The 10328-nt window shown below is 34.8% G+C and overlaps 1 protein-coding gene across 1 annotated transcript; it reads left to right on the top strand.

The window, feature by feature from the left end:
* Positions 1-266: 266 nt before the first annotated feature.
* LOC125650734 (uncharacterized) lies at positions 267-8593 on the top strand. The gene is made up of 3 exons (XM_048879258.2): positions 267-911; positions 5588-5960; positions 6344-8593. Exons 1-3 carry the CDS (start codon positions 720-722, stop codon positions 7411-7413), a joined length of 1635 nt encoding a protein of 544 aa, XP_048735215.1. The 5' UTR covers positions 267-719; the 3' UTR covers positions 7414-8593.
* Positions 8594-10328: the final 1735 nt, after the last annotated feature.

Below are 10328 nucleotides of genomic sequence, written 5' to 3'. Positions count from 1 at the left end.
TATCGACTGCGTATTGAACGATCAAGGTTTTTTGGTTGTATTTTTACCTCGTCAACGAGTGATTAGCCCCGACGCCTCACACAACTGTCAAATTCTTCTTTTTTGAAGAGTTTAATGAATTATGCATGATGAACATCATACTTAATACACAAAAGCCGGCGGTGATTAACGTACGACGAGATGACAAAGCAGTAGACGGATTTTATGTATAAATATGAAGGAATTAACAAATCACTAAGACTATCAGTAGTCGGGATGTACACCACGTCATGCTATTGAATCTGCTCCTCAGCAGTCTTCCGACTCCAGTCGTCTTGATGACACCAGCGACCGAAGGTTAATGGAAACCGTGTATCAACTACATGCCAAATCAGTTACACAATAGTAAAACTTGAAAACATCGCCGCATTGCTGCCGATCAACGGCAGTGGGGTTGTTCTTCTATATAATACATGGCAGGAAATAGTTTGGACAAGAAATCTGGACGAATAAACTGGATATAGATGTGAACTCTCTTCCTTTAAATTATCATCACCATGAACTGTTAATCAAAGAACAGGAAATGGAACTCTTTACCTGTTTAAAGTTATAAAAGCGAGAGTCCTTGGCTTTAAAACCTCGGTATTACCAAATGCATGCGATGGAGTGAATAATGCAGTCTGACGCACAGCTTTGTGAGAATCCATGGATTATAACTATACGATAATTGGTGTGCTACAATGTGCTGTAAGTTTGTTTTCTTCTCTATATTTCTGATGCTATACGTTGGTTCCGTTACGACACAACCCAAGTGGACTCACGGGCGACGTGCCCTCATGTTGGAGCCCCCTCAACGAAGTTCTCTGTGGAGATTTGGCAACGAAACTCCTCTCAATATTAACGACAGTGCTCTCAATTGCGGGGGATTTGAGGTAAGTTGTAGAAGCTCGTTTTTTAAAAGGATCAAACATGCAAATAGATTAAGAATTTAAACAATTCACCAATTTCCTACTATCCATGAGATTAATATTTGTAAAAAATGACTCCATAATTGAATTGAACGGCAAGGAGTATTTTTTTTAATACAAATTAAAATAGATTGCTATTTTAAGTTTAATAATTTGTGTTAAGTTTGCTAATAAACATGTATTTAGAATCAGAAGGCAACAAAAACAAATTAAGACAAAGAAAAATGTGTAAAAACACAAGGCTACACAGTACCAAATATATTTTCAAAATTACAAAAATGTGCTTTAAAAATATAGGTGTACTGCTGAACTAATATCTGAACAGAAAGGATCATTAACAATACCAATATGCTGTTAATTGGTACTGCGATTTAACAATACTAATATATCTTGAACTTGGGTAACATTACAGTAATAACAAAAGTTGATTAATAATATAAATACGCCAGGACTTTCACAACACCAATGCACTGTAAAGTGGTAAAGACATATAGGGGAGTGTTAGGCAATCTGATACAGCACTTGATATGTTACTTTATCTGCTGAGGTTCCGACTTGTTCTGGTTTTCATTTCACATAACTATTGGCATAGAGTGATGTCTATGAAACATGTAAACCGAGATGTGTTATATTTAGAGACGGGGTGTAGTTTTTTTCAAATCAATTTGGTTTTGCTTTTTTAAAGCAAACCCACCGCATCCTTCTGGTGCAAGACACTGCTATAGTGCCCCAAAGAAAACTCAGTTTGTGGTTCTGATAGAAAACCTGCTTTTTTCTGGCAATACGGTTTAATGTCACGTAAACAATACCTGTCAGAAAGGTGTGTGTTCTGGATTTTATATGCGATAAAAGACAACACTAATCTTCATTATGTCATTAATAAGCCATGATAAAAGTAGTTATCAAAACACCACTAGCTCAGGACAAAGGCCTATGTCATCCATCAATGGCTAAAAAAAAATTCCCCCGCTATCGAAAGGTAAAAATGCATGTTATGCACAAGCTATTTTAGAAGTAAAACAAATAGATTGGTGCAATAGTTAGACTACAAGTTTATGCCCTCACATATATGCTGTACAAAACATTGTTCATAATATGATAATGACATCAAATAGCCTCACTTATTCATCAAATACAAGCATTTCAAAGGTAAAATTCCATACTGTATAGTGTATATACAAAATATTCTCTTTACAAAAACGAAAATACACATGAAAGGTGAAGATAACGAACAGTGATACAAAATTAAAGGTAAGGCACACCAGAGTTGGGATCGGGTGCCCAGGAGGAGTAATGATAAATGGTTAAAATTTAACAATGATTAGATACTTGATTTCATTCTTATACATGTATACATACGATATCAAAATATTGCAATTTCATGAAGTTTGGCATAAAATATGGAGGAAAACGCATTTCAAAAACGCAAAATAGTGTCACTGATTAGAGGAAATGGAAATGTATTATTTCAAATCAAACATTTGACCAATTTCTCACTTCCAGAAATGATGTACATGTTCCGTAGGTTGTGTATATCTTGTCTGCATGTGTTTATAATATATATATATTTTCTACCAAGTTAGTAAGTGACATATATTCTGATGGGCCAAATAGGGAAGAGTTTATGAGATTTCTAGGAAATTTATCACTGTTTGTTATCTTCACCATTTCCCTTCAGGAAATTTCAAAACTAAACACAGTGATTCTAATCATTTTACGTACATATTCACAAAACAATTTAATAGTTAATATCTGCAGTTTGTGCGCAAAACTCACCAATGCTGCATTTCTTTGCAGATTGTTAATATTTGTCATGATGTCTTTTTTTTTTTTTTTTTTTTTTTTTTTTTAGAAATATCAAATTTAACTCTTAAAAAACCCCTCAATTTCCCCAAGACCTAAGCAACAGCAAAAACAACCGTAGACATTAAAATGAAACGGCTGTTTTATTGTCCTGTACAACGAATTATATCAAGGGCACTCTAACCTTTATCGGAGGTTGATTACCGTTTCGTGGTTCCAAAACATAGTAAGAAATGTTATCAAGATCAACCTTTGGAAATGACTCCTAGAAGAATAATACATATACGACGCGACATGCATTGAAAATCAAGTAGCACATTCTACATTAAGACTCATTTGTTGATAATTTTGCAGTTAGTGAGGAAGACCCCTTGTTGTGGTTATGTAGGTTAATTGTAATTGTCGTAGGTTATTGGCTACGTTACGTCTTGCAAATTCTATTTTTAGCAGTTGTTAACATACATATTTGATATATATTTCAGATATTTCTCCTAAACACAAAAAGAAGTTGTTTAACTTCTAAACATATTTCATTATATTGCGTATAAGGGCTTGGCATTTCTGAATGAAGAAATGTGTTGTTCCTTGATCCCGTCTGTAGTTTCCCGGGGAATTTCTTAGCTCTGTCATCCATAAAGTCGATGGCTTATTATCACTTACACATTATTTTACTGTTCATTATTTCTTGAGTCATTAATCAACTTTTGTTCTCTATTTATAGATGACATAAGCGAGCTGTATGGTTTTGTTAATGATGCAAGCGGTGGTGGTTCCTAACACAGGACAATCACAATTCGTGCTCTTGAAATTAATTTCATAGGATACATGTTCGATTGATAACATGGAATTTGTAATCAGCTCATGCACAATGATAAGATTGATTAGTAGTTATCACTGAATCTTGTCGACACGATCTATAAATCATGCAGGGTTAGGGTGAATGAGCCCGACAGCTTGAAGTACGACTGTGTCAGAAAGCGCCCCGCCAAGGCGCTGAAGCGCTCATCAATCAATGGGTGCTGACAGTTCTACTACGTTTATTGATTTGGAGAAAATTAGATATTGATAAATTTCTGAATTTCAGTCGATAAAAGTTTGATGAATAAGATCGATGTATCTTTGGGAACACCTATATTTATTAGAGGCATGTAGTTTTTAGCAATTAATAATATATAATACACTCTTTTGTGTTGGCTGTGAACAGATGCTCAGTGCACTATGATAAAAATGTCAATAGGAAGAGAGTACATCTATCAATGTCATTCAAAAGATGCATCCTTTTGAAATGCATTATGACATCTAATAATACATCAACATATAATCAAAACTTAATTACTTTCTTAACCCCAAATTGGTCACGAAATTAAATCGAGACTTATCCTTCTCGAAATTTAATTAGATTGTATGAAAGGTGAAGATAACGAAACGTGATCAATCTCATAACTTCTATAAGGAATACAAAATTAAGAGTTGAGCAAACACGGACCCCTGGATATACATGTACCAGAGGTGGGATCAGGTGTCTAGGACCAATATCTATAAATGTTTAGTCTCTATCGTTCTCAAAATCGAATTTACAATGGATATTGAGAATTGTGTTAATTAGAATTAAACACAGCGGATGTACGTATAATACACTTAGATAAAACCTGTATGAAAGCTTCATTGCTTTGAAATATTAAGTCGAATTCAATAAAACGTTAAAAAATTCCATTACATTGCTACAATCTTGTGCTCTATACCATGATCTGAATGCCCTACATCAACTGTTCGCATACCATCGGCGTACTTTAAGAAAATCCCAAATCTTAATTTATACTGTGATAAGAAAATGATAATAATAATTATGTCTATTCTCAATAAATTAATGTACAATGTCGTCAAAACCTTCTACACCTTAAAAAGAACCAACCACAACAAACCGCTGTCCCTTTTTACATCGAATACACATTTGTTTTTTATGAATACATTTCTGACGTCCTCTAGGATGAATTCATGTGGTTTGACTTAGACATTGCTTTTCAGTTGGTTGTTATTTTCAGCACCCTATCACCACTTCCTTTAAGTTTACTGCCTTAAATTTATTCATATGCTTTGACTGCTTGATTATTTAATAGCATATCTTTAGGCGAGACTGGTGTTCTATTTACTATTACAAACGGAAGTGATCAAGAAGGCACAAATCTCTGTTTCTACTGTTGCCATTCTTCCGTTTCAGAAGTTCATCAGGGAAATCTAGACCAATGTCATCAAGACGATAAAAATAACCATCTTGATGACTTTGGTTTACATTTCTAGTCATCAGATAGCAAACATCATCTGTAGAATGTAATCCATTTTCACAATGGATGTTATCTCTTTTGGTAGTTCAAGGCTATAGGCGTAGGATGCGCTTAGCAGTAAAACGTCTTTGAGAATAGAAATTCCTAGACGGTATGCTACCTGAATGTAAATTCCACTCCATAAATCAGTGCTTAAACATCGTGACAGGTGACCTTTAAGAGACAAACTCCCCACAAATGTGAATTGCCATCTTCCAAGTAACATTTGGTCTCAATCAGCTTCATAAATGCAAGCTGCAGTTATGAAAATTGTTAAAAATATAAAGATATCTAAATAATCTTTGAGAGAAAGTATTGTAGTTTCGAAAAATTACATGTTGAATATAAGCAATATCATCTACCAATCTCCAAACGTTCTTGTCTAAAAACTCAAGTAAAGATACATGTATGTTGTTGGATGATCTCTACAGATATGTTATGTAATACTATACAACATGCTAGTATAGGAAAGAAGCGATAGAAAAAAGATGTGAATAGAATGTTATGTCATTTCAGAGGCAATGGGAGAAAAATAACGGTGCATGTGGAATCTGCGGTGATCCCGCAGACGGACCCCAGGACCATGATGAAAATGGGATATACGACAGCAATATCATTGTGAAAACCTACACGGAGGGGGGTTACGTTAATATTACGGTGGAAGTGGAAAGCAACATGCTGGGCTACTTCGAGTTCAGACTATGTGACAGGAACTCCTCTGACGAACCTCTAACTCAAGAATGTTTCGATAAAAATCTCTTGTGGATTGAAGAGTCCTGGAATTTTAGATATTATGTCGGAAGTCATGGTGGATTGTTTGATCTTCACGTTCGCCTGGGCGAAAACGTGATTTGTTCTCACTGCGTGTTACAGTGGAAATACAGCACAGGTAATTGTGATACTGTAAAACATTTTCTTATTCACGAAAAGTTTGTTTTCAGTTATTTTTACGCGAAAATGATGTTCTTGTTAATATATGTTGTATGCATATGTATTGATGAAGAAAATATTTCTCGCGAAAATTATGTTTTGCAGTTAAATCTACCAAGACAAAGTTATTGAAATAAAGTCTCGTGAAACGTAGCATGAGAATTGCCCATGCTGAACTTCATTTCTTGAACTATCAACATTGTAATAATTGGATATTTTCAATTGAATAGTTGTAGAAATTTACACACTAATATTTTGACGTTTTTTATTTAGAAAATTTCAAATGGATTCAAAATATGACATATTAAACAGATACACAGATATTTCTTTTTCTTTCGTCAGGGCACCGAATGGGTGGAGTAAACAGCTGTGCAGAAATGGGCTCAGGAAGACAGGAGCAGTTCTATAACTGTGCTGATGTAGAGATTGTTTCTAAACGCAAGGATGCTATGTATGAACGACCGCTGTTATCAATACACGAAAATATTTACTTGGTACCGCATGAATTAACGTATAATTTGACTGCTGAAGAGCTGGACTTATTAAAGGACGAAATACGAAAGATTACTCCTGGAATGAAACAAACCATCCCAAATGGATTTCTTGAACCCCTTGAATTTAATTATACTTTACCTATTCCATTTGATAAATTCTTCAGTAAATCTGTCAGTGATCTGCATGGACCATGGCATTGGCTTGAAAATGTCACCCACACAGATGGGCACCATGATCACACCCATCATGATCACACCCATCATGATCACGCCCATCATGATCACACTCATTCAGTGACAACCACAGACACTATTACACCTCCCCCTATCAAACCAATGCAGACAGAACCTCCCCCTGATATTCTGAGGGATGGAATGATTGTCCCGCCTCCTCCTTCAATAGAGTTGACAATGGAGGATGGTCTTAACGAATCCAGAAGAAGACAAACCGGTGATCCTGTCGGTGATCAGAGACGCATTGTCGCTCCAAGAAAAAGTCCCATGTATGCGATTGGTGATTCTTTCGTCTTTCCTGTGTTTAGAAAGAATCGAATTCGTGATAGAGTGACGAGTATGCAATCTACAACATCTAGTTCAGTATCAACTGATAACGGAGTTTCCGCTACTCTAGAAGAGTGTACGGTGCACTCGCCGAAATTCCATTGTGTAGGAAAGGGTCAATACAAAGACAACAAAGGTATCAATAAATGGTGTCTAAACCACTGCCAAAAGGACAGTTGTGTTGAATTCATGTGTGAATGTGGATGTCATACACCTGTTGTTAAACCGAAGTGTAGAGCCAATGGCCCTTTCCAAATCATGCCTTTCATGAATGAGTGGTGTAAAGATACATGTGATGCAGGAATATGTCCCCCAAATATATGCATTGTCGATGAATGTTTGCCAAAAAAGAGCTAGCATAAAACTGAAGACGATTCATAGCATCTACTTCGCAATTTAGATGTCTTTTCAATTCCAGAAATTAAATTATTCACAATGCATTGATAGTGGTACACAGGCATGGATTTGGTGCAAATTTTTGGTATCTAATACTAAATGTTCAAACTCATCTCAACGTCTTCCTTTGCACAACAGTACCTATACCAGAACTGGTTGTATTTACGGTTGATCAGGGTACACCGCCTTCAACACGAAATATTTGTCTTGGAGACAAAAATATGGTTAAGTATTGTGGGATATGTGTTTAAAATACCACTTGAATATGTTTCCTTAGAATGTAGGTTGTTGTGAAATCAAAATCGAACTACTGTAGTTGAAATGGCATTTCATCTTTATAACTGGCTAACATATAACACATTTTTTTTCCAATATCCAAACTAGTCATCATTATACTATGAGGGAATTGTTTAACTTAAAATCATAGATATCATTAAATGGCACTTTTTAGCATTCACCGTAAATATGAAAGATAAACTTGAGGACAATTTGCCACATTTGTAGCTATATGTCATAAAGTTAGGTAATATAGATTGAGCTATGACTCTGAACACGTGACTAAAAAGCATGCAGTAAGACTTTTTTTGTTGTTTGGGAAATTAAATCTGTTATAAAATCCATTATGAAAGCAGTTTAGATTTATTTGGTTTAATAATGGATGTAATGAGAGAAAATATCTTGTGAATGCATGGTGATATGTTAGCAAGATATAGAGTTTACGTCGTTTTGGTTACACCATTCATTATTTCTGTATGCTTTTCGAAAGAAATGTAAATGCATAGCAAATTATTTTTAACAGTTAAAGCCGATGACATGAAATGCAGGTATGAATGTGTTCTTCATTGTATTTAATGTATACCAATTACATGAACAAATGATGATATAAAATATCTATGCATATATCATTTACATTTTTATTTATTATTTATTCAATGTGAACATGGAAGTGTGCGTATATCAGTTCATGTATGTAGTTTCCATGCTATGATTGTCGTGCAGAGGCGTTTGTCAATTTATGAAATCTATTATATGAATTTGTGTGCAAAAGAAATGTTTATAGATTTCACTGTAGTCTTTGGATGTTTGTTTTACATTATTAGTTTTCTTTTTTAATTTGATGAATAAATCTTAAATTCCAATTATTGGTGCGTCGTTTATTTATTAAATTACTGAATTAGACCACAAGAGATCACATCAAGACACAGACCTCATGGCGGGTATGGCCGGTTGACAGGGGATGCTTAATCCTCCTAGGTACCTGATCCCACCTCTAGTGTGTCCAGGGGTCCGTGTTTGCCCAACTCTCTACTTTGTATTGCTTATAGGAGTTATCAGATTGATCTCTGTTCGTTATCTTTACCTTTCGTTATCTTCACCTTTTCATTCTAGTATGATTCAGATACATTTATGTTGTGTTGGTCATCAGCAGTTCACTTCGTCATCGGATCCACTCTTGAGGAGATGCACGAGGTAATCTCTTGGTGTGATCTTCAACTTGGCGACGTTTTACCTATTAACAATATTCATTTTCATTCATATGCCGATTCAATATATCCCAGTAAATTCAAAATAAAATCTTCCATATCTAATTCATACTTGGATATCTTATTGAACATAGATGTTAACGGTAGCAACATTCCATTATCACAAATTAGGTAGTGATTATTCGTCTCCTGTCATCCAGATGATAGGAAAGTGAAGCATACAGGTCATTTAGATGGAAATGGGGTATGTTGTTACGACAGGCAACAGTACAAAAGAAACACACATTCCTGCCTGAATCCCTAGTTCGTGTCTAAATTTGGTGTACCTATAACTTCCCAATGTCGCCTTGAAATAGTAAGACTTCATGTAATTAATCAATCGAACGATCAATCAAGTAACCGGACCGTTATTCCTTTCTTTCAAATGATTCAGTACAGCTGGAGGGCGAAAGGACGAAGCATTAAGGATCAAAACATCATCCTTGGCGAGTCATGTGACCGGTTAACAGGGTGTTCTTAATCTTCTCTGGCATCTGATTCCACCCCTGGTGTTTCCACAGTCCCTTCTTAGCGCGCTCTTTTCGATTTTGGAAATTTTATTATAAAAGGATTTATGTTAGGAGTTATGAAATTGATTACTGTTCGTTATCTTCACCTTTCATTGAGCACCGTTCGTTATCTTTTTCACCCTTACATTATCGTAGGAATTTTCATCCTTTATTATATTATTGCTGTGGACAAATCTGTGACACCCTGACTGGCTCTATGAAGATATTTTATTAATTTAAAATATGATTCAAGGAAATTTTTATTATTCTTTTCAAATACAAATACATGTAAATTTCCAACATAAGAAAAAAGAGAAACCAAGTTAATTTATTTTTTCAAAAAGTGAGTGGGAAAATATCTATGTTATCATTCAACTGTACAAATGAAACAAATATACATCTACAATGTTTACAATTTCAAATTCGACACTGAGTTCCTGCAACAAATTACTACATATATCAAATTGTCGTCACCATGCTGCTATTATCAGCAAATGCTCAACACAAAAGGTCACTTGTTTTCGAAACTTCAGTTAGTAAAAGATTTATGGCGTGACATTGAAAACTTTTTACACATTGAAATAAATTTTAATAGAAACTGACACGGTATGGCAAAATAATTTATTTTGTCTGAAAGTGTGTTGATATTGATAATGAAAAGCTTGATCTCTGCCGGCAAATTCAACGGATCAAATTAAAACAGGTTAAAAATGTATAAATATGTAATTTTGAACAGATTGCATGTTGTAAAGAAAAATTATTACTCAAAAATACAACAATACAACAACTATTTTTCAGATGGATTTACTGTAAAAGAACACCATTACTCGTCTTAGAATCTCCT

This window comes from Ostrea edulis, chromosome 5, assembly GCF_947568905.1.
Source record: "Ostrea edulis chromosome 5, xbOstEdul1.1, whole genome shotgun sequence".
Taxonomy (NCBI): Eukaryota; Metazoa; Mollusca; class Bivalvia; order Ostreida; family Ostreidae; genus Ostrea; species Ostrea edulis.
Note: the sequence above shows the minus strand (reverse complement) of the source record. Positions and strands in the feature narration are given on the sequence as shown.